The 25,284-nt window shown below is 44.4% G+C and overlaps 1 protein-coding gene across 1 annotated transcript in view; it reads left to right on the top strand.

Annotated features, from left to right (window-relative positions):
• Positions 1-25,284, top strand: part of galnt9 (polypeptide N-acetylgalactosaminyltransferase 9) — a 97,551-nt gene that overhangs the window by 28,721 nt on the left and 43,546 nt on the right. The window contains 2 exon segments of the mRNA XM_030104331.1: positions 4,402-4,568; positions 15,309-15,483. Coding sequence (XP_029960191.1) covers positions 4,402-4,568; positions 15,309-15,483 — 342 coding nt within the window.

Raw genomic sequence — 25,284 nt, forward strand, 5'->3', positions numbered from 1 at the left:
GTGGTTCATAGGAAAGACACAAGACTGTTTTCTGTCACGATCAGAAAATCATCTCAGGGCATCTTTGGTTGTACGAATCTGACATTGTCCGTCCATGAACCTGTCTCACTTCCCAACAGAGCAACATAGATTTTAAGCCACAATCAACAAAGTCATCTTCTGTATATTTACTGTCTGAGCCAGACAAAAATTGCCTTAAGCTGACTACTTAGTTGCTTGTAAAGCTGGAGTTCATTGCAAGGACAGTCTACCTTTTCCCAGTGATTTAAAAAGAGAGTGAATTATGAAAGTGTAAGAAAAAAAAAAAGAAACTGCAGAAGGATTCAGTTTCAGTGGGAGTTGATGTGATCAGTGTGTCTTGGCTTGTTGTGGTGTACGAGACAGATGTGCAAGTTAAACGTATAAAGTGGAGCCCCAAAGGAACGTGAAGGTAATCCTTTCAGAAATCCCTCCTACTCACATCTTTATTGTGATATGCAGTCATTTACTATCCAACTTCTCTGGCAAATAAGATGCCATCTGTTGTGTCTTTCTGCATAATTGCAAGTTTCTCCTTTGGCGCATCGTAGAGAGGTGAGAAACTCTCCTAACACCTGCAAGCGCCAAAACACACACAAGCACACAGACACACACACACACACGGACAGCATTTCTTATGAGGCTGCAATGCAAACTCTGTCCAACCCCTCCAGTCACCCTCAACCAAGTGTTTAGCCTGACTTAACCTAACCGTAACGCTTGTCCTAAAACCGAGTGGAATCTGCTTTGTTTAGCAGAAGTCAAAGTTGGAAAGTGTAAAGCAGTCCTCTCACATTTCAGAGCCAACAAAAAGAGCAAATCTAGAACAAAAACTCACTTCCTTTGTGAGGCCAACACAATGAGATTGTTATATATTATGCAATCTTTAACCTTAAACATGACAGCTGAGGGTCAAACTTATATCCTCAGCCCGATGATCACCTGAGACACAATTCCACATCATAACCTTTAAGAATACTCACAATGATGAAGGCTCCTATTATGAACCAGACCCTACAAGAGTGGCGTGCTGTGGTCCGGTTTCAGATGTGATCAAAAGAGTAAAACAAGGAGACACACACACACACACACACACTCACACACGGTGAAGCCAGTGGCCGTGGAGCAGGGCTCCTGTGGGGACGGAGAGGTGGCTGTAACTTTAGCACCATGCTGGGGTCCATCTGCTGCGTGGCCGTGCCCCCGCAGCCTGACCCCGCGGTTGCTGCTGAGTCAAGCTGACATCCCGGTTCACCGGGGGGATCAGGCCGCTGCGCACCAGAAGAGTTCAGATGGCTCACAGCAAGAGTGGAAGAGCAGCTAATGTGTTGTCTTTGAACAAATCATGGCCAGGGCAGCGCGGCTTTGGCGTTAATACCAACACTAGTCAAGCTTCTGTCTGACAACAACATCATTCATCACAGCAACGGTGTTTCGGTGGAGTCAACATCAGTGTCTGTTACTGTTTGACAGAAGCTTTCAGGGACTTAAATGGAAGCTAAATGGAGCTCAATTGTGAGTTTTCATTGTGGATTATTTATATCAGCCTGTTTTTCTACTCACAAACAGAACTACAAGTGTACTATTGTCTTATAAATAATTAATTCACTGCACTGATCACAGTCATTTTATTGTTCCTACATAATGACTCAGCCGCGCGGGTATGTAAAACCACGAGGAAATCAAGGTCGGATATGAATAAATGTCTCTTGCTGTGTTCTGACTGGGGCAGTGTGGAGGGAGTATTGCTGCTTTTCCTTTTGTGAGATCTGGTATCATTTTGTGGAATCCGATCTATCTGTGGAGTCCAAGCTGCAGCACCTCGATTTGAAATGAAGGCTGAAAGGCTGCAATTAGGTCTGAGTTATTCAGACGTTAAGGCTAGGAAGTGAAATACATCTTAAGGAAAGCCCCACAAACACAGAACCTGACTGTGAACGTGTACTACTGCTCGTCAGCATCTGCAGAATCGGTCGAGCCTCGTCCCCCCTATGGTCCACACACAGTTGCCATAGGAATCACTTAGGACCCTCGGTCCAGTCAATATCGCCATTTGGGACTTCAAAGTGTCTTCCTGGAATGGCGGGGAAGTTCTGACAGGCTTGAAATCGACCGCTATCAACTACAATGGTTCCATTTGCATGATTGTACAGTTGGTTTAATTAACTGGGTCATATTGAGAGGCATCGTGAAGCTGGATTTCTATCACAGACGTACAAAGGGGGTTACCATGGAGTCCATGCATGAGAGGTAGGGAGGCAGATAGAGATGAAAACGGACGCGGGCTGAAAGGTCATACAGGAAGAAATGAAGCTGAAAGCGATTCCGTGCATAATTACAACCAGTGTGTTACTGTACTGTCTTCATGTTTCACTGAAGCATAGAGACATCTGGAGGTTTGCAATAAATATGCAAGAAACTGTCCTACAATGTGGAAGGAGTCATGTGTCCTCTGAGTACAGTCATACCCACAGCGACTGAAAGTGAGACTGTTCTTGCTTTTGGCTGCCTGGAGTCTGATGCATTTACCATTCTGACAGGATACCGCCGCTCTGTCTGACCATTAGCAGCAGAAGACAAATGTAGCTGTGACATTCATCCTCTGCGCTACCAAAGTCAGACTTCATTTCAGCTTCTACATCAACGTCACATCAATCTTCACTCAAAGGCAATGTTGTTCTGTCCCCATCAGTCTTTTTTTCCTCAACTTTTTACACATTTCCTGTAACCCTGATCGTTCATGTGTTCAGTGTTGTTTTTGTCCAAATGTTCATAAACCTGAAGAGAAGACCATCAGCCTCAGATGGACTTTGGTGTCAGATGTGATGGCTGGATAATGTAGTTGTGAACTAAAAATCTTACCAGTTAAACAAAAAAAGGAAGCATATCCACTGTTTTTTTTTTTCAACAATACTATAGAATAGTAACTCGGAATTATTGAAACCTTTTATATTCCAGTTGGGATTATGATGGATGGATGACGGAGTGAAAGTATCACCTGCTGATAGATCTGTCACGCTGCTCCTTCTTGAGCCAGCCTCACAGGCTACTTCCACACAACCAGCTTGATAACTTAACACATCCTTCATCATTATGGGTCCGTCCTGCTTCCATGAAAAGCTCACGCTGTCCTTTGTTCTTCCAAAGACTCCGTCGTAGCTCTCCGAGAGAGCCTCGTTGTTTTCCCTTTTCTGCAGAAGCAAACAAAATGCCTGAAACTTCAGTCAGAATCAGAAGTCTTTGTACTCCAGGAAAATCCACAACAGGATGTTTCACATATTATAGCACTTAGTGTTTAGTCCTTGAGAACTAATGCTGGCCTCAATGAGCTGTTGAAGAGCATGAAAACCTGACATGTATATGAGTTATTATACCCGATATCCATTATCAAGAGAGCATTTACACATTTGAAAACCTAATAGGAACACAAAGACGATGAATATATGTTGAAACGTGGTCCTAAATACTCATAAAAACTTTTTTTTGCCTTTTCTTCTTAAAAAAATAAATTAAATAAATCATGGCGTCGATATCAACTCAGGGAGTGAAACATTTTGCTTCATGGTAACAGCAGGCATGACAGGTTCTTTCAAGCTACTTGGTCAGGAACGTGTCAAACTTGTACAATAATAAAAAAAACAGCATCTGGACTCTGCTGGAGTTCACTTCTTTCTGAGCACATGCTTTCATTAAAGTGGCTTTGCTGCAGCAGCAGTCACTGTGCAGCGGAGAGCGGAGAGCAAGCCTGTCTGGGAGCTGCAGTTTCATCATCAAATGAAAACCAGCCTTTACATGGAATAGAAGAGTGGAATTTATTAATTTTTTTTGCCTTATTTGTTCAGCATTCTGAAAAAAACGTAATTCTGGATGTATCTCTTTGTTTCTGATGAGAAGTTTGCCTGTTTGCACCGTGGAGATACGCACAGTGAATATTATACCCAGTGGAGAAAAGTGTGTTTGAAAGTCCAACGAGCGGGGGAGGATTACAGCTGATTTCCCAACACGTCCATCTCGCACGCCTTCCCATGTGAACAGTTTGACTTTTCAGACAGGTGCGCCTAATCACATTAGCTCTGGCTGCGACCCATTTACCGCAGGTGTGCCGGTTTCCCAGCACTTCTGAATGGAATGGCGGCGTCATTAATGTCATTAGTTACACCGGTGACTTTCCCGCTATGACAAGTCAAACTGTCTGTGCTGCGAAGGGTTCACGCCTCTGCTGTCTGGCTGGAGAGGAGGGTCGCTCAGAGGTCCTTCAGGCAGCTCCACGACTCCTCCAGGAGTCACCGGAAGAAAGTCAGACAGTTTTCTGTCTGACGGTGCACGTTGGGCGTGATTCAGAAAGCCCTTCAGCTCGAGGTAATATTCTTCCTTCTTCCTCAGGTGTAAGCAGCTGACGTACCCAGAGGACCTTCCCCAGATCTCCGTGGTCTTCATCTTCGTGAACGAGGCCCTGTCGGTGATCCTGCGCTCCGTTCACAGCGTGGTCAACCACACACCCGCTCACCTGCTCAAAGAGATCATCCTGGTGGACGACAACAGCGACAGTGGTGAGTCCTTCACCCCCATATTCTCCTGAGACTTGGAAGTTTTAGAGTTGAGAGTCACCCGGAAGAGCAATCCAGTATTGTTTGTATTGTTGGAAACGTCGGGTCTAAGTTTAATAACCCCATCATCACACCTGTACAGCACTCCATGCTGATCTTCTCGACTATTGAATTCATTTTTGAAATTCTTCACAAAATAAATCGCTGTGGAAACTGTGACCTTGTATGCTACAGTGTTGATTTGATCCTCTATCTTTCTGATTGTTTCCTTATTGCAGCGTGGGTAATCGTGTTCTGATCTCCAGCTGAGTCATCTCAGACATAATGATAAGGCTGCAGTTTATCAGTGTCTGGCGCTGGAAGCCTTCCGAGTCTGTTGAGACATCACTGTGTTTAAAGTGTTTCGTCTCCTCACTGAAGGTGATTTAAGGGACTGTAAACAAATAGAGTTTTTTGTTTTTTAATCCACTACCAGAATGGTCGTCCATCTTTTTAATGCTACAGTTTCTTTGCGTAGTTTTTTATGTGTGTGTGGCGTTGGAGTGTGTTTGGTTTTGTGAGTCAGAGTTGAAGAGATGGAGAAGCCCCTGAAGGCTGGCACTTGGGCACTCGGTTTGAAAATAACTTAAAAAAAAAAAAACAGAAGAAAGGAGAAAAAGCGAGGGGGATGGGATTTGTCTTGTCCTTCTCTAAACTGCTGCGTACTACTGTCTCCATGGTGACGTGGGCAAATCCTTCAGTTGCCTCCACAGCGCGACGCCCACAGCAGCTGACGGCGCTCGGCTCCACATCCCAGAAGCTCTCCTGCTCGGAGAGCGAGGGACAAAGAACGAGATTCCAGACCACACTTGGCCCTCGTTCACTTGGCACAGAGCAGCAAGCCTGCCTCCCTCAGGCTGGCAGAGGTAAAGGGCGCATAAATAACATACTGAAAGAAGGCCGAGCGGGAGTCACCACTGGCACGTCTCCGCTCCCCGCCGAGGCTCTAACTGCTACCATTAAAAAAAAAAGAGGAGCCATTAAAAGACAGCGAGCAGACAGGAACGGAAGCCCACCCCTCCTCTCATCATGTCAGCCTGACTCTTGCTGTGTGCTTCCTGCAATACGAAAAACTACCCTCTTCTCACTCTAAACGGCTGCGATATGTTCAGTATTCAATTTTCGGTTTCACCTCCCCTTCAGCCAATAAAATGTTATTGTAGCAGGAGTGTGCTGTGAAACTCCTTTCAGACTCTCTGGGTAAACAAAATGTCTCCTGTTGAAAACCTCATTGAAATGTTTCAGCGCTCGGAGCAAATGTGATTATGAAAAGAGGTAAGAAAGCAGAGGGATACATCAAAGCTGGAGCAATTAATATTTGAAGTTGGTGAGAAAGTTAAGAACAGCTGTGTGTCTAATACCAAAGGAGGTGCTGCTTGCCTTGATGAATCCATTAGGAGTTATCTTCCCTTCAGCTCGGCTCTGTTTTACCACGCTTTCCCCCACCACTGTGGTTTCCTGTGTTATTATTTCAGTTCATGTTTGTTATCGAAAAACCTGCACTACGAAGCAGGATTAACATAATCTGGCTTCACTTAATGATACAACAATAATCCCAGAGTCCAGCGCGGCCTGGCAGGTATACACATGAAAGCAAAAACCAGCGTAACACCAGGCTGAGCGATAATAGAATCAAAGGTGTTGTGACTGCAGAAAGTTCTCACTCTTATAAAACGTTCATCTTTCTATTCGCTGGCCTTGATCCTTGATCCACCGGTCAGAAAGTTAATCTCTCACTGATTCATTCTTCACATCACCTGTCCGGTGTCACAGCATAAGAGTCAAGCTTTATTATATAAATAATTTAACCATGTAGTGACTTTACTAAGCTGTTCCCTTTCTTCCTTTGCACTTACAGATCAAAAACAGGAGGAACACAGTGCTAGATAATATAACAGTTAATCAGTATAAATACCAGAAAACAGCGATGAAGAGTTCCGTCAGTGTGACAGTGTTCATGAGCAGAGTTCTTTAACACACCCAGAAAAACAGCCGTGGTGGTGGGCGACCAGCAGGAGCAACATCCAGCCAGACAAAAACCGGCAGATCCAAAACTCTAAATGGACTAATCAGGCTCATTTATACTCCTGGGACACGAGCCAGATTCATCTGATCAGCCCTGCCCACCAGGTACCTGCAAGGACAAAAAGCAAGAGAGGCAGAGGGAGATGAATGGAGCCCTGGCACGCAGCAAAGAAAACCTTATTTTCACAAGACAGAAAATGATTCCTATTCAAAACAGAAAATACAGAACCCACTTGTAACTCTTTTTCCTTTTTCTTTGGCGTTTCTTTGAAGAGTATCTACAGTTGGTTATCCTGGTATTTAAATCAGAAAGTTGGCAAACTATTCCCACTAATTAAACCCTGGAGATTCACGCGGATTGCCGTAATACCACTCCGGGCATGGAAACTCATCAGAACTGTCAGATTAAAGTTGCATACTCCAAGAAAAGTGACAGATTTAAAGTGATGTATGAGTTGCTAGCATGAGTGTGCGGTTTGCTGACGTCGCACAGCGTGACTGCGAGGCGCTCGCGCTGTCTCGGGCACTTTTAATGGAAGGTCACGTTCGGGCGCTTATCACTTTCTGGTCTTACTGGACGTTTACCAACACCGATGATGACTGGTGCAGATGTGTGAGCGGTTTCTGAGAAGGCGCTACGCTGTGACATTAGACAATTAACATGCAAGCAAGACTGCTTGACCTTTTGTGGATGGCTCGGTCTGTCCTCCCTCGTTCAAACAAGGCTCGGTAACATGAGCGAAGGTGCCGTCATACTCACTCCTGGCATATTGAATCGCGCGCAGGAAGCATGTTTGCCTTGTAACACACGGCACGTTTTCTTTGCTGGGACAGCCGGTGACATTTATTGGTAGCTGAGAGGTTTATTCTCGGCTACAGTTCCAGCGGGTCCTGGTTAAAACGCCCATTCCCGTTGATGAGTTTTGGCTGTGTGTGTGTGTGTGTGTGTGTGTGTGTCAGCCAGGACGACTCCAGCTCATTGTTGTTCATAACGTTAGCAGCAAGGAAAGACTTAATGAGCCCTACAGGATTCAATTCCAGCAAATACCACCACCAAATTGATAACTTAATGATTCATATAATGAAAACAGGATATAAACCAAGTAGCAGTTGAGTACAGCTTGTAGTAATGTTAATGCCAAGTGGATAAAGATTACTTTAAACATTGCATACATTAGGTCTGATTAAAGCTCATGAGAGGAGGATTTGCTCATTAGCACTGCTGGGTTTTCTCTTTTTGTCAGACACAGTAATGCGCACACAAACAAATACATATATTTCCACTGAAAATGCTAATTTTTGGAAAAGTGGAAGTTTTCGAAAACACTCGCGAGCTGTGTTTGCCATGTGGACAGGCGAAAACGACGTTTTCTGAGATTTCGACTCATTAAAACAGCTGAAGCCCATTGCAGGTTGGACGACCACAGAGAAAGTCAACTACGCACACTCTTGAGGACTGTAGGATAAATTCACACACAAACCCACACCATCTGGAAGGTTCCTGAAGCCAGAGTGTTCTTTCTGATAAGCTCGACTTCTTAACACTGTGCTTCAACAGCACACCACCACAATTGGCACATCATTCAAAGTCTTTTATGAAAACATTCAACAAAGGGTTAAAATTAAAAAGGAAAGTCATGAAAAGACAAACAATTAAAAAAAAAATAATAATAATAATAAACTTCTGGTTTAACTCTTGATATTGGGTGTTTTTATTTTACCTCTTAGTTATGCAGAAATAAAGCTCTACGCTGAATGAAATACTATTAAAGCAAATGATTTGAGCAGCGAGTTCCGGGTAAAGGAATCCTCAGACACCACTTTACAACTCAAACTAATTTACTGCTGTTCTGTTTCCAGTAAATGCACAAAAGGTAGCTGACCTGGCCGACGTGCCGCTGCACAAATTATCTCCACAATGCAGCCAAAACACTTCCAGTTCACATTAAAGAGCTGCTGAAGTGTGCAGAAACAGCATTTTAGTACCAATAACGAGAAGCCGTTCGCCCTGATTTGTAGCTTTAATGTTCAACGCATGTTTTTCCATACGTATAATATGGTTATTGTCACAATATCCGCTGTGAGCTGTTTAACTCATTTGATAACTACACTTGTTTTCTACTGATCAATGAACGCAATCAATTTCCTACCAGGTTCTGTGTCTGTGCCTCAGACAAGTCCATAAATCCACAGTCGGAGGAACGTGACCTGTGGTTTGTGTAGCATGAGTAAATCTCCTACAGCAGAAGAAAAACAGCACTGATTGAAGCACTGCAGCTGATCCTACTGAAACAGAAGTCAGTAAAAGGCACTTCATCAGTCAGCAGTTGGATGATCCCACATGCATAAAAATTATATGGCTTTACCACAATTAGGAAGCAAAAAAGCAGTGCGGTAACTCCACTGTCTCTGTAGCAATCATACTCCTTGCTGCCAGAGGAGTCGTGTATGTGTTCATTGAAATTCATAGTTTGATGGATAGTAATTTATCCTCTGCTATGTTGCGCTGCCAGTCCTTTAAAATGTATTCCCTGCTCTATAACTCTCCTGCCATGGATGCAATCCAACGTTTTATTTGCTCGGATCAGAGCGAGTCCCATAACTTTCCTCCTTCCCAGCAAAGCCCGGTAATTATTACCGTCTAATAGCTTGTATTGTATTTTAGCTGCAGGGGAGACTGAAGTCTCATTGCGCAGGTTCAAAACCCGCGATGAGAGCAACAGATTTTCAACCTCAAAGGTGGCTGGTTCTTCAAAGAGGCCCCAAGCAACTTCCAACAGTGACTGATCCGAATCACAATGAAGATTAGCCTGATTGTTCATGAATTAGTTTGGTATGATGTGCATTTTCTCTCAACTCTTTGTGACATTTATTTTAAAGGATTTGAGAGTTAGATTGTTTTCAGGGTGTTGGAAATGAATAAGAAAAAAATGACGCATTTTCACTTGAAACACTGAGTCTGCATTTGGCCATCCGCTCCATCCTTCAGACAGAGATGCAGCAGGCGAAGTTACAATAATCCAACGGAGTAATTTAAGTGGAGGAGAAAGACACAGAGTGTAAATGCACTTCACTCATCGAGCACCACCTTCGCACTGCTTCAGCAGTCTGGAAGCACTCTGCACTATCAGTCACCTTTCGCTCATTCACATTCATGCTCTAGTGATGCTCTTACACCTGGTGGTCTCACAGCGTTGGGAGTATCGGTGGGTTCAGTGTCTTAGCCAGTGCACTTTGACACATATCAAGCCTCGACACTGGAAGACGACCCCCCCCCCCGCCCCACCACCCACCCACCCACTGAAGACTAAAATAAGCTGCATTCCTGGCACCGAAATAAACACAAACACACTCTGACATGATAAAAGCATATAAATCCTATTAGGAAATCCTGCAGTCAGTTGGCCAGCAAATTCATACCAGAATGTGCTGCTCCCGGAACGTGACGCTGGAATGGAGACGGAGCAGCCAGACACAAAAAATAGACATAAAGAAATTCCCCTGACCCAGTGGTTTCTTTAATTCAGTGTCAAATGTCGACTCCTGCTTGCTTCAAGGGTCAGTGCTTCTAAATTCCCCCCCTATATGTTAAGACCTTCAGCCGGAAAAAGACTCCTGACATTCCTTCCACTCACTGCGTCTCCTCAATCACACAGACGGGGGATTAGTCTGCCATTTTTATTTTCTTTCATACTTTCACTGGCTGATTTATGGTGCCAGCCAAAGTCAGAAGCTAGGTGTGGATGCTGTTCAGAGCTGGTGTGCCACAAGCATCCTTATTAATCTCTCCCCTCAGAAAGTGGAGCGCTCAGCAGTAACCCGGAGGAGAAGCTCAAACAGCCATCCATCCTCCAAAAAAAACAAAAAAAAAACAAAACAGACAGCAATTTGCACAACTGGCTGTTTACCCAGTAAACTTTGTTTCCAGTGATGAATGCCAAGCTCGTCTGAGAGAGCGGAGGAGAGACGATCTTATAATGCAGCTCGAATAAATAAAGTCATCAGCAGGCGAAGGCATTCCAGAGGAAGACTGCACTGCAGAGTTTATTGTAACCTTCAACATTGTCTCATTCAGACTAATCAAATAAATGCTGCTTGTTTATCTGGGACTGAGACATCCAAGTCACCACAGGGTCAAAAAGTTAAACCTTACCTCTTTAGAAAGTGTTATCCCCCCCCCCCCCAAAAAAAAAAAAAAAACAAAAGAGCTGTCTAACAAAGCAGATTCCTCATTATTTTTCTTTCCTTTCATTATTTATTTACGGTATGTCATATGACCGGGTTTCTCAGAGTGAAGGTGACAGACTGTGTTAGCACCATGTTGCACCGTACACAGGTTTTAAACTGTTCAGGTCAAGGCCATTATTTATAACGAGAGGAGCCGTTATTCTCTCAGGGCACGGCGGCGAATGCATCAAGTTTTGCGGCAAACTTTTGCAGAGGCAAATATAGCTTATTTTTGCAGTCATTTGCTGTAAATGGCTGGTATATGTCATGGCGCACTCTTCGTCTCTGGAGAAGTGGGTCAGAGACGGCCGCTTATCCTCTGAGACTGAACAGCCCACAGTGTGATTTAGTGAGCAACCATATTTTGGAAATTTGAGAACCGGCCGTGTTTGAAGCTGCTGAACAATGTGTGTGATTTGACCCACTCCGACAAACCTCTGATGACTATCATCTTACATGTTAGTTCAGTAGAAAGGAAGAAAAGGAAATTTGACCCTTTGGGATCAAAATGCTTCGATCGTGCACAAATGTAATTGATATCTTATGATACTGCTTCTCAATGCTTCTAAACAGGACATCATTCGGCCTCTATCCGTGCTCATATTGTAAACATTGTCCACGAATCCTGCAGAGAGGAAGAGGGAAGGAATGTGTGTCCCACATTTGCATCGTATTATTGGGTCACTCGTGATGAACTATTCCGGTCTGGACCCGTTTCAGATGATCCACGACGTGTGAATCACAACACTGGGTCAAGAAGAGGCTTTAAAAGGTCTGATGCTGCTTATGAATGGCTCAGTAGTTTTGAAGCCAAATGTTGACAGAGAATTTGTCATCGATGTGCCAATACCACAATTTTAAAGGACAAGTACGAGTTCTAACCTTTGCCTACTTGCTGATACAGAATAGTCATATGAGTGCTTATTAAATGCTGTTAAACCTAATTTATGGAAAGGATGCGCAAAGGATGTGAGTCCTTTGATGAGGAATTCAATGACTGAAGTTTGTAGATCACCTCCAGATTGCATTCATTCAGCAACACCAATTTCACCAGCACTACGTTGCCCTCTAAATAGCTTTATTAGTTTGGAAATGATGGTCAGAGTCCTTTTTCACTTAAAATAAAATAAAAAGACAAGTGTTTTCAGCTTTGTTTTAACAGATTTGTACACTTGAGCTTGTAGTGGGCTGTACTTGGTGCTGAGAGTGTGATTCTGTGTTTATTTTGATTTGATTCCAGGAAAAACCAAAGCTGTTGTACCGATACTGATGGTTTGTTCCAAAAGCTGAACGTATTCAATGACTGACGATCAAAGCTTATTTCCAATAACATCAATGAAAATACACTGAGACAGTTTTACCATCGTTTTATTATTCTATTTATCACAAATTGGATGAATTTGTGTGTTTGTCTGTTTTTCAGTTGGTTTGTTTGTTTTTAGTTTTGCTCCTGTTTTCTCTCCACTCCTGAACATGTATCTCCGGGTGCAGCCTGTTGGGGTATTTATATAACCGCAGTTCATAACAGGACTCGCTGAAAAGCTCCAGTTAGTTTTCAAGAATCAAGTCTTTGGGAATCTGGATGTATCTTAAGACTTGATCTTTAAACATTTAAACACATTTGGAATTAAAGGTATGGATAGTTTTGTTTATTTATTTATTTTTTTTGCGGTGCATTGTTGTCGTGTCATCTGACCTCCGGCCGCGTGTTTTGGACACTCGGGTGAAGAGAGGGGCAGAGCTGTCGACCGATCACCACCTGGTGGTGAGTTGGATTCGCTGGCGGAGGAGGAAACCGGACAGACTTGGCAGACCCAAACGTGTTGTAAGGGTCTGCTGGGAACGTCTGGCGGAACCCTCTGTCAGCATGGCTTTCAACTCCCACCTCCGGGAGAGCTTCTCTCATGTCTCGAGGGAGGCTGGGGACATTGAGTCCGAGTGGACCATGTTCTCCACCTCCATTGTCGAAGCAGCTGCTCGGAGCTGTGGTCGTAAGGTCTCCGGTGCCTGTCGTGGCGGCAACCCCCGAACCCGGTGGTGGACACCGGAAGTAAGGGCTGCCGTCAAGCTGAAGAAGGAGTCCTATCGAGCCTTGCTGGCTCATGGGACTCCCGAAGCAGCTGACGGGTACCGGCAGGCCAAGCGAACTGCAGCCCGAGTGGTTGTGGAGGCAAAAACTCGGGTCTGGGAGGAGTTCGGGGAGGCCATGGAGGAGGACTATCGGTCGGCCTCGAAGAAATTCTGGCAAACCGTCCGGCGCCTCAGGAGGGGAAAGCAGGTCTCCACTAACACTGTTTACAGTGGAGGTGGGGAGCTGCTGACCTCAACTGGGGATATTGTTGGACGGTGGAAGGAATACTTTGAGGACCTCCTCAATCCCGTCGCCACGTCTTCCGTGGAGGAAGCAGAGGCTGAGGTCTCAGAGGTGGACTCGTCCATCACCCAAGCTGAAGTCACTGAGGTGGTTGGCAAGCTCCTCGGTGGCAAGGCACCGGGGGTGGACGAGATTCGGCCTGAGTACCTTAAGCCTGTGGATGTGCAGGGACTGTCTTGGTTGACACGTCTCTGCAACATCGCGTGGCGGTCGGGGACGGTGCCTCTGGATTGGCAGACCGGGGTGGTGGTCCCCCTGTTTAAAAAGGGGGACCGGAGGGTGTGCTCCAACTATAGGGGGATTACACTCCTCAGCCTCCCCGGGAAAGTCTATTCCAGAGTACTGGAGAGGAGGATCCGACCGATAGTCGAACCTCGGATCCAGGAGGAACAATGCGGTTTTCGTCCTGGTCGTGGAACAGTGGACCAGCTCTATACCCTCCATAGGGTGCTCGAGGGTTCGTGGGAGTTTGCCCAACCAGTCCACATGTGTTTTGTGGATTTGGAGAAGGCATTCGACCGTATCCCTCGTGGTGTCTTGTGGGGGGTGCTCCGGGAATACGGAGTCCGGGGCCCCTTGTTAAGGGCCGTCCGGTCTTTGTATGACCGGAGTAGGAGTCTGGTCCGCATTGCCGGCAGTAAGTCGGACCTGTTCCCGGTGCATGTTGGACTCCGGCAGGGCTGCCCTTTGTCACCGGTTCTGTTCATAATCTTCATGGACAGAATTTCTAGGTGCAGCCAGGGGCCGGAGGGGGTCCGGTTCGGGAACCACAGGATTTCATCTCTGCTTTTTGCAGATGATGTTGTCCTGTTGGCTTCATCGAACCCGGACCTACAGCATGCACTGGGGCGGTTCGCAGCCGAGTGTGAAGCGGCAGGGATGAGGATCAGCACCTCCAAATCCGAGGCCATGGTCCTCGACCGGAGGAAGGTGGCTTGCCCCCTCCAGGTTGGTGGAGAGACCCTAGCCCAAGTGGAGGAGTTCAAGTATCTTGGGGTCTTGTTCACGAGTGGGGGACGGATGGAGCGTGAGATTGACAGGCGGATCGGTGCAGCGGCTGCAGTGATGCAGTCGTTGTATCGGTCCGTCGTGGTGAAGAAGGAGCTGAGCCGAAAGGCGAAGCTCTCGATTTACCGGTCAATCTATGTTCCCGCCCTCACCTATGGTCATGAGCTTTGGGTCATGACCGAAAGGACAAGATCCCGGATACAAGCGGCCGAAATGAGCTTCCTCCGTAGGGTGGCTGGGCGCTCCCTTAGAGATAGGGTGAGGAGCTCAGTCACCAGGGAGGAGCTCGGAGTAGAGCCGCTACTCCTCCACATCGAGAGGAACCAGCTGAGGTGGCTCGGACATCTGTTTAGGATGCCTCCTGGACGCCTCCCTAGGGAGGTGTTCCGGACATGTCCCACTGGGAGGAGACCCCGGGGAAGACCCAGGACACGCTGGAGAGACCATGTCTCTCGGCTGGCCTGGGAACGCCTTGGGATCCTCCCAGAGGAGCTGGAGGAAGTGTCTGGGGACAGGGAAGTCTGGGCATCCCTGCTGAGACTGCTGCCCCCGCGACCCGGCCCCGGATAAGCGGTAGAAAATGGATGGATGGATGGACGGTGCATAAAAGGAATCACTCCTGCATTTGGATCGTTCACATGACAACAACAGATGTCCATAGAGTCAGTTGATTTATGGCACACATCCACATATATAATGTGTTTTCTAATGAGACCTCAGATAACAACATACCAGCGGAATTTCATTTATTTCATTTCGACTGTGGAAAGCTTTGTTGAAAGCAGATTGTATCAAAGAGAAAATACCCTTTCACAAATGTCATCATCTCAAAGGACATGCGATTGGTCGCTCAGGAATGTTTCGGTTGCTTAATGAGGAGTTTGAAGGTGTCCAGGTTTACCGGGCAGCATCCACTCGCTGCCTTGACAGAGAATAGTGAGGACAAATTCGTTTAATACCGTGCTGTTGTCTTCATTTCGACACACTTTATCATTCCATGCAGCTGTCCCGTCGATGTTCTCTCACTGCCATTTAAAGAAGGATTTCTTTTCTAATCTGTTCTCTTCCAGTTGAGCTCAAATTCAACTTGGACCAGTATGTGAACAAACGCTACCCCGGCCTGGTGAAGATTGTGAGGAACAGCAAGCGGGAGGGCCTAATCCGAGCCAGAATACACGGCTGGAACGCCGCCACGGCTCCTGTCGTCGGCTTCTTTGATGCCCACGTCGAGTTTAACACCGGCTGGTAAGAAAAGGTCATGTTTAACACGAGGAGGTCTCAGCCGTTTCTCTGTCCTTTCTCACCTTTGCCACCGTCCTTTACTTTTCATGTTTTCCATACAGAGGAGCGTTGTGTAAGATTATCGTCATTTAAATATTCACTGCGGCCTGATCCAAGGGTTTTGATACGGTGCCAGGCTAAGTTCCCAGTGAGACAGCAGTTTTTCTGCAGAATGACCCTTATTATTAGTGGGGGTTTATCGTTAATAAGCTTCCGTCTCTTGCTCTTCCTTTTAAATTGTGAGTAATGAGCTTTGGTTAGAGCAGAATAAAAAGACAACCCAATTAAAATGACACTACCTGTCTCTCGCACATACACACTTATGACAAGTGAGAGAGCCAAACACTGTGAAGGGGGATAGTGAGTGTAATTAAAGAGGGAGTTTAAATGTTGGGCATTTCAACATTATTTTACTTGCGGGCTCTGGGCTCATTCTGTGATATGAAATTACTTCTGGGGGTCTCAGCCCAATGTCTGCCTGCTGCTTAAGTTTACCAGCAAACAAGTCACTCAAATAGATGTAATTGGCACCTAATTTGAGCCTGTCATGCTGTCAGTGTTTGAAAATGAAGTGTAGCTTTTGTTCCCGGGGACGCTGCCTGGGAGGCGGGGTGGGGAGCAGAAGGGATGAGGGAGGAAGAAGAGAGATGGAGGAGGATAGCAGAGAGGAGCGGTTTGGGCGAGACGGTGTTCGCAGAGGCTCTGGGTGAAATTCTGCCTTGAACGATGGAAATCTCTCAAATCTGAAGACATTATTTGGGTAAAAGACAAAATTTGCATGAGGCTCGACACTATTTTAGTCGAATTAAGCACTCAGACATCACACACATACCTCCACAGAAGCCTTTCTATGGTGAGAGGCGAACTGAACAATCCACTTTGAGCTTTCAGAAATCCAGCAAATTCAAATGACACTGTACATGCATGATGCTGAGAGAAATGGAAAACGAAGTCAACTGGTGGGTATCTAACTTTAAGGTGTGGTCTTGAATACAGAACATACATGAATACAAATGGAATAAAAACACAAACTCAGAGGTGTTGAGTTATTCCCTGTACACCTTTGTTTTGTCACAGATCAAGATATGTGAGCTGCAGTCATAAATGCGGTGTCTTGATCTGATATGTGCTCGGCTTTCTTGTCATTTTGACTGAAGGAGTCAACAGAAAGATGTGCACTCTGTGATATAAGCTGTTAAAACTACTGATAGCCTTTCAAATTTCTGTCAGAGTTTGAAGAAACTGAATCATTGAAGGGAATTATTCAGTCAATGTGACCTCCGTTCTTGATACAGGTAGGCTTCCATCTTATACAAGATGAGAACCGTTTTCCTTTGGTTCATTATGATGATACCAGAGTACTAAAGTTGGACAAACTCTGGACAGGTTTGACCCAATTTGGAACTCAATGACTTATTTTAGAATTGGACTAAATTTCTGTTAAAATAGAAACAGTTGTTCATGCAGTGAGAAAGTGAGAGACTCAAAAGAAAACTGCATAGTTCAGAGGTTGGGGACTTATGTGTTCAAGTTTCTCAAGTGCGATTTTAAGCACAATTTTATTTTTAAAGCATGTATTTGGTACAGTTTGACATAAATCGATGTCATTTTAACCTTCTATTCCTTGTTGTCACTAAATATGACCGAATTGCCAAGCAGTAGTGAAAGTGACAGAGTGTAAGAAGTTGTTTTCATGTCCGTGACCGGTCTGAAATCAATGAGAGTGCCACAAAAAAGAAGAAGAAAGTTCTGAAATATAAATGCTCAAGAATTGTAAATTTGAATATCTCTTAGTAATAGATTTTGAATTGTGATATAAAGGAAACACTTTTTATGTTTGATGTCAGTAAGAGCCACAAGGTCTCGGAGTGCACCCTAACGAATGATTTGATGAGCTTTGGTTTTTTTGTCATGCTGATTCATGACCTGAATGGAGCTCCAGGTTTGAAGGCTGTGCAAGGCAGGTCACCTGGCTGACAAGCAGCACCGAGGCAGGAAGCTGCATCGCTTCCGAGGTGCGTTACCGGTGATAATTGATGCCCCAGTGACTCCCTCATTGGTTCCCCATCTGTTCCGTACGCCGAAGCAGGCATTATTTTTCAGTGCCCCCACGTAACCCTCTCACATCCATATTGGTTTCCCAGCTCGGCTGTAATCATGCTCACCATCTTCGCTCTTCTACATGCTGAGGCCGTGTCGGCACATTTCCTTTGAGTTAACTCACCTGCTGCTTTTGTGTGATTCTTTTTCCCTTTGCTCTCACCTGTCTTCTCTGCTTTTCTCCACCGCACACACTCTCATCCCTACATATCACCTCGATCTTCCTCTGACAACCTGCAGCCATTTTTTTTTTTCCATTTCTGTTTTTCTTTGCTGCCTCAGATTTGCTTTTGTGTGAGGTTTTATTTACAGGAATCATTGAAAAGTAGAGCAGAATCCCTGTGATTTTTTTTTTTTTTTTCTGCAACGTAGCTGCTGGGTAAAAGCATGTAACGGAGGAGCAGATGACAGACATCTTGAAGCAGCTTATTGTTTGGATTTCTTTATGTGTAAGACTGCACGTGCATTTATTTTCTCCTCCCTGCACATAAGCACCCTGTGCACCTTTATTCAGATAAATTCACTCGCGGCATCCACACTTTCTCTTTGTTGGAAAAAGCCATTTATCTTAATATGATTATTCGCCACGGCACATACAGTGATAAGTGAGATGGATGGTTCCTGTAGATGTTGTGGTGAATCTCCCTCAATGACCTTGTACACGCTGCCTGAGCACACTGAGCCAGAGACAATGCTGCCAGCTCTCGGCTGCAGCGCGGTTATTCATTGGCTTGGTGTTTCCCCCAGGGGTGCTGTATGTTTGCGGCTGAAATGTATCGCCAATTCGCTCTACTGTTAAAGCAGGCATAATTGTATTAAACTGCATAGTGCACTGGGTACCCGTTTCCCATTCCTGCACACCGTGTTGGTTTATGAGGAATTATGAAGCGAGCCGTTTCCACCAGAGGAGTGATGGAGTCTGATTTTCACGGCTCTGCTCTGCTTTAATATGAGGATATGAAATTGTTGCCTGTCGTTAATGTGGTATTGCATCAGCTAAATGTTCAGTCCTCCCCCCCCCCCGAAATCTTCATAACTATCCATCGTTGAGACAGCTGCTGTCCATTGTGCCCCAAACAGGAGCCATTTCCATCTGCGTGCCACATAAATAAGCAGGAGTGATATCAGGAAATGAGTGTCCCACTGTATGCCTCGCTTTAACCGTGCGGCTGCAGAGGCAGGTGCAGGAAAATTTGTATTTATTTGGATTCCTGAAGCCGCTGCACGGTTGCAATCTCGGGTTATTAACGATTAATGATTAGCAGCGAAGCAGCTGCTCCATGCTGAGTGCTTGAGATAAGATTGTGGTTGAAGGGAGGGTGTAATGAAATACATGCTTGAGAAAGCAACACTTTGATGAATGTTGAATGTTCTGCTGCGATGTGACCTGGAGAGTGTATCCAAGAACAAGACAAACTGGAGGAATTCACTGAAGTGAGCTGGAAATAAAACCATCCTCCACTTCCTGTAATTATGAAATATGTAATATTTGTCACATTTATATTGGATATAAGTTTCTTGGCTCGTATCATGGCGCTCCATCTTTTCATGCCTCGCAGATACGGTGGTATCATATCAAATTCAATGGTACATAAATTCCAGAGATTTTGAAGGCAGAGGACATATTTTTTCAAGAAAAGTAAATCATGTTTTTCCTTTTTGCTCACAGCGTCTGGCAGTGGCTCGGTGTTTATATCTGTCTGGAGATGAGAAAGAATTCTGCAGCCATACCGAGTGCTTCACAGAGCACAGGCCAGGCAGACCTCCAAAATCACAGAAAAGACATGGATTTGAGCCGCCTTTACTTTTGTATTATATCACCCACGTCTTCAGCGAATACATTCAGAAGTAGTGTGGAATCTAACGTTGCACCGTAAGAATCTTTTCCAACTTTATGCCTCTGGATCTCGCTATCTGCTTAAAAAAATAAAAAATAAAACGCTCAGACACCATAATGAATTGAAATTCTGTGTGGATACCTTGGCCTTCTTTTGAATTCTGCATCTTTTATGCGGTGCAGGAGACTGGCCAAAATCATTAATATGTGCTCTACATATACACGTCTGAGCCGCTCTGTGTAACAGCCAAGCCGGAGCACTGTCGACGGCTGCACAGTTAAAGATTTAATGTGCTTAAAGATGGCTGGAGGCTCCGCATGCTTAGATTCTGCATTAAACATACAGTGCAAACCCAAATCTGCTCTGTCAGAATTCATTTGAACACTTTACAACTGTCTGAACGGAGTCGCATAACAGTGTCAGTGCAAATTTTATTCAAGGCACTCATGCTTTTGTTCCTCGGGCTAATGGAAAGTTTGCACGAAGAGAAAAGTTTGCACTCCGGCTAGCTTTGTCCTCACACTCGATTTGTGTTTTTTGTTCTGGGGGGATACATATACGTTATGCATGTTGGAATAGTTGGGTGAAGTTTTTGCGAGCTGATGGGTCAACTGCAGAGTTAAAATGTTTAAAACAGTGACAGAAAGTCATCCATCGTATGCAATCTGCGGCAGATGCATCTCTTCTGAAGCGCATCGCTTCCTGTGTTTGTGTTTGGGTTAAGCTTGTCTAACTTGGTAGATGCGCAAAAGGGTTTGGATGTTTCCAAACACACACTCACAAATGACTAACTAGTGCAGCGATCGCAATTTATTTTAATTGGACCACAGCAGTGTGAACACAGTGTAAGTGTTACTAACCATCAGCACAGTTTCTCAGTCGTTATTTGTATTCATGCCTTCAGCACTAGTTTGCATTGTTAAAAATATTCTGTCTCCAATGTTATTAACTTATTAGTTTATCTAAATATCATTTATCATCTGTAATAGGGTGTTATGCAGCATAAAACATGTTTTTAACCTTTAATAAATACATTGCGGTTTAACACACTGACCCACCTGTTTTTGCTTCATTACCTTCAGTTAAACATATTTGAACTGCGAAGTAAAAAAAAGTAATTACTGAAATGAAAATTAAACAATGAAACATTCCTAAAATACATTAATTAATAAAAGCTGGTTGAAAGGTAATTCGAAAACACAAAAGAATTTCAAGTATTATGAAGCAAAAAATAAATGTCTTTCAGCAGTTGGCATGCCCATCCATGACATTCTGGAAGTGTGTGCATCTCATCACGCTCAGATTGAAATCCCAATGTGACGATCAGATAGATGAAAAAGTCAAAATAGTCACAATATCAACAAATGCATTAATGCAAACAAAGACAAAGTACATTTTAGGACAGGCTCCTGTTCACACTGCAATGATGTTTGTCTGGAATTACGTTTACTGTTGAATAAGATGGTTAAAGAGATATTCATTTATTTAAACTTAAACTCCATTTTCAGACTCACAGTTTGATTTCTGCTGCATCACCCTCCATGAGATGAGCAGAATATTAAAAGAAATCCTCTGAACGTAACGTGAGTTTAGCACTGTATTAAAACAGTATTTCACTGGCAGGAATTTCACAAGTAATTATGTGAGTTGTGGCACTGCGAGCGGAGTTAACTTTCCATGAAGTGAGATTTGTTCTTCCAAACATCAACCGTTCATTTTGTTTTTCCTGTTTTGTTCTCACTCACTCATTATTTTTTTATTTATTTATTATTTCTTTTGCATCTTTTAAGAAATGTACATGGGAGCAAAATAATGTGTTTTACTGCAGGAAGAGCTTCACACATTGTGCTGCGTTTAGTCCAGTGCGGAATTAAAGGAGGCTTTATCTTAAGCGCTGAGGGCCCTGCCGCTCTTGGGGCGTAATTCTGGGCGTAGTTAGATCCCATTATCTGATAATTCCCTGCTTGAGAGTCATTCCCGATTCGAGATCCATTAATCTGTAAAATTTAAATAAAAAATGGAAGCTGCGGGGTTTTTTACATGAGTACCGGACAAAGGGAGATGTAGTGTGATACCGTCTGAGGCTGCTTTGTTGAACGGAGCCGATATGAGCAGAGATGGTGCGATGACATTCATCCTGACGTGTGACACACAGTCCTGTTTGTTCAACTCTCTCTGTGTGTGCGTTAGCAGCTGTGAAGCTCCACACAGACAGAGGCTCTTATGAAAGACAAACATCTGGGCGCAAGGAGTTAATAAATCAAAGGGGAAGTCTGCTTATGTGTGAATACGTGGTGGAATGAGCGTCCGTGGAGGACGTCGAAATGCATTCACAACGCTGGATGAGTCATGACTGGAAGGAGGAGAAATCCCATTGTTGTGTGGAAGTGAGGATGATTCGGCCCGATGCGGATGAATAACGCTTTCAGTCTTATGCAGATGAAATGGCAGATACAGGAAGTGCGATGACTCGTCTGTCAAAACCAGATGTGTCCTCGTTTCCTGAGCGTCTCTTATCAGCTTTGTGGATTGTGGAGCCACAGATGCTGCCGGCTGAGTTACTGTCGCTCTTTTCTTCTGGAAAACTGCCGGAAACGTTGGGATAATAGCAGCTTGCTGTTGGAGAATGAAGCATTGTGCCTCACTAAGATGTTAAGGCCATAGTTGAAGCAGAACCTTTCTTTACTTGATTGTGTTTTTGCTTTCTATTGTTGGCTTTAAAGCAGCAACTTTTGTTCCTTCGGTTTTTTTCGACTGACTCATTGAGTGAAACACTTTAGGAGACGGCTTTGAAGCATCAAAAGTTTTTGAAAAGAATTCATGACGTGCAGCGACGGAACCTGAAACAGGCGGTGAAATACATCAAATCATTCTTTCAGGATCAACTGTCAGATTTGCCTTATTGTTTTTGCTTCAGAGACGTTATGTAGGAGCTCATGTGTGCATCATCAATACGAGGACAGAGGTCAACATGAATACGCCCGTTTGTAAGGTTTGTTACTCAGCAAGCTGATTTATGTGTTGCGTTCTGAAGAGACACTTGTATAAAACTGTGAAATGAGCGCATTTTTATTGGCGGTCAGAGTGTGGCTGTGTGCGTTAGTCTCAGCTGGCGCTCTTCCCTTTTGTCAGACGAAGGTAGCCGGTGTCGGTGCGGAGCCTTTTCAGTCTCGCTGAAATCTCTTATGACATACAGTAAGCTTAAGGGAGGACAAAAACAGAGCGGAGGTGCGGTTTAACCTTGGATTTATTAGGACATCTGGACAGGCTGATGAGCCGTGTGACGGTGCAGCGGTTACTGCAGCCACCTCAGTGGAAGGCTTCAAATCTCCATCTCCGCCTGCATGTTTTATCTGTGACTGCAGGGAGGTTTCTCCGTTCTGTCTCAGCTCGAGACTTTAATTTAGCCCTTGGTGTGATTGTGTGTGTCCCTCTGAGTTATCCCTCTGGTGGACTGGTGACATGTGAAGGGTGTGCCCCGTCTCCCCTCCTCGGTGCTGTCCGGGACAGGCTGCAGCTCCTCAGGTAGAGAAGACGGATGGACAGGGTGATGCCGTTCAACCTTGCACTTTCTCTCGAAGTGGCCACTTGTGGCAGTGCAAGGATCAACCTCCTGTGGGTGGGGGAAAAAAAAGAAATCCACTTCACCCATCATGCACAACGGCTTGACCTTGACCTCAAAAATTACAAGTCCGCAGATGGAACTTTTTCAAACGGAATGCAGAAAACATCCATCCATCCATCCATCCATCGAACTTCTATACCACTTGATCCCATTCAGTCACCAGTTATCCTCACATGCATGTTTTTGGATGGTGGGAAGAGCCAGATAAAACCGTGCTAACCACTGCGTCAGCGTACAGAGAGCCACTCAGGCTCGCTGATTCACACGATGGTGAAGTACTCTGGTGGAGAAGTGCTGTTAATTTCAAGAGAGTGAGCAGAACAAACACTCTGAAATCCTCCATTGTTGTTGCTGTTGGCAATATGCTCGCATCAAAAACTACTAGTATTGATCGTAAACTGTGGAGAAATAGCTATTGACTGTACATGTGCATTACTCCGTGTTTCAGAAAAGCTACATATTCCCTGTTTAGGTGCAGACAGAGAGTGGTGCATTTTGAAAATGTTGCACTCTGGAAGCATTTTTAGATACTTCTATTGTCGTCGTAGCGCCAGAATGCAACATAAGTTTATAGTTTTCACATGGAAATGAGGAAGAACACAGAACGATGAACATTCACTCACATTTATGCCTTCGGGCAATTTTAGCATCATCAATTAACCTCCAATATATGTTTGTGGACCGTAGAAGGAAAACACATTATGGAGGAAAAGAAAAAAACCCACCCACGCATAGTATAGAAAAAAAAACTCCTCGATCAGGAAATATTCTCTCCGTGCTCGCCACTGGAATACTGGAAAGAAAGCAAAAAGCTGTTTCATCATTGGAATAAAGACAAAACCTGTTAACCTCTCAGAATAACAGAATGGCATTACACTGTAAAACTTTTATCATCGTCTCTTAAGGTAATAAATGATGACTTTTTGAGGCACAGACACAATTTCTGCCAACATCTCTCCAAAACATTCCGCTCTGGATGCGCTCTCCTCTGTACGCTCTGTCCCTTACCTTCATGCGATAAGTAGTCGCTTTGCTTTTGGAAGATGAATGGGACTCACTTTTTAAAGAGAGCATGATGGGTGCAGAGGGAGAATACAACAGGAATCAGGGCAAAGACGCCGAGAAACAAAGTCAGTGGGTGGGGAAGATAGAAAGCTGGAGCGGGGGAGTATTCTGGAGAGATACATTTATCATGTTATAACGACAGCCTGGTTTTTTTTCATTTTTTTTTAAATTTAGAAGCACTTCAATGTGAAGAACTGAGCATGTGAAGAGTTGCTTTGAAGATATGGTGGAGAAGATCTCTCAGCATGAGGAGATTATGAAACTGTAGCCAGGAGCACCCTGAACCATACAGATCTCCAGAACCTCGTCGCCTTGAACAAGGTTGAAAATAGACGGGACTTCACAGCATGTGGCTCTGATTAAAGGAAACCATCACAGAGACCAGCAGACCCAATCATCACAGGTTAATGTTTACTTTAAACGCCACAAATCTTCTCGAAATAGCTTGATTATTTCACTTTGCTTTGAAAATGATCATTGTTAGGAATAATTGCGAGCTTTTGTCTGTGCGGACGTCGTGATCGTTAGTAGTTATACCCCTGTGTAAGTGGACAATTAAATATATCCATAAATATTTCAAGGTAGCATGCTGGCGCTGCGGCTAACATGGTTAAATCACAGTATGAATGAGTTAGGGTATTTTTACTCCCATTTTGCGTTTTCCCTCTGCTTCTCTTGCATTGTGTTTAACAACAGCTACAGACTCTTTAACTCCAGTAAAACAAAAGAAAGCTGACAAATTAATGAGTGGTTACATGAAAAGAGTTGTCACACATCAACATACAAATTAGCTGTGGTATGAATTTAGCTTTTCGTTGCAGATTTTTGACGATCTATTCTGCATCATAGTCTGATTTATCCTTTGTAAAATGAGAGAGAGGCAGAGCACGGAAAACTTCTCAGAGCGCAATGCCATCCGCCTCAACATCACTGCAACAACCGCATGCCACATACTGATACATAACATCTGAAAGTACGATCTGGAGCCGTGTTTGACTGACAGCACGAGCAGGATGTCGCCAAAAAGAGGAAGCTGCACAGCAAGTTTTAATTAAGACTCATGAAATATACAGTACAAAATGGAAACAGAGCGACAGAAAGAGTTCAGTGTTTGAGAAACTTGTGAGGGACTGGAGA

This window comes from Salarias fasciatus, chromosome 12 (genome assembly GCF_902148845.1).
Source record: "Salarias fasciatus chromosome 12, fSalaFa1.1, whole genome shotgun sequence".
Classification (NCBI taxonomy): domain Eukaryota; kingdom Metazoa; phylum Chordata; class Actinopteri; order Blenniiformes; family Blenniidae; genus Salarias; species Salarias fasciatus.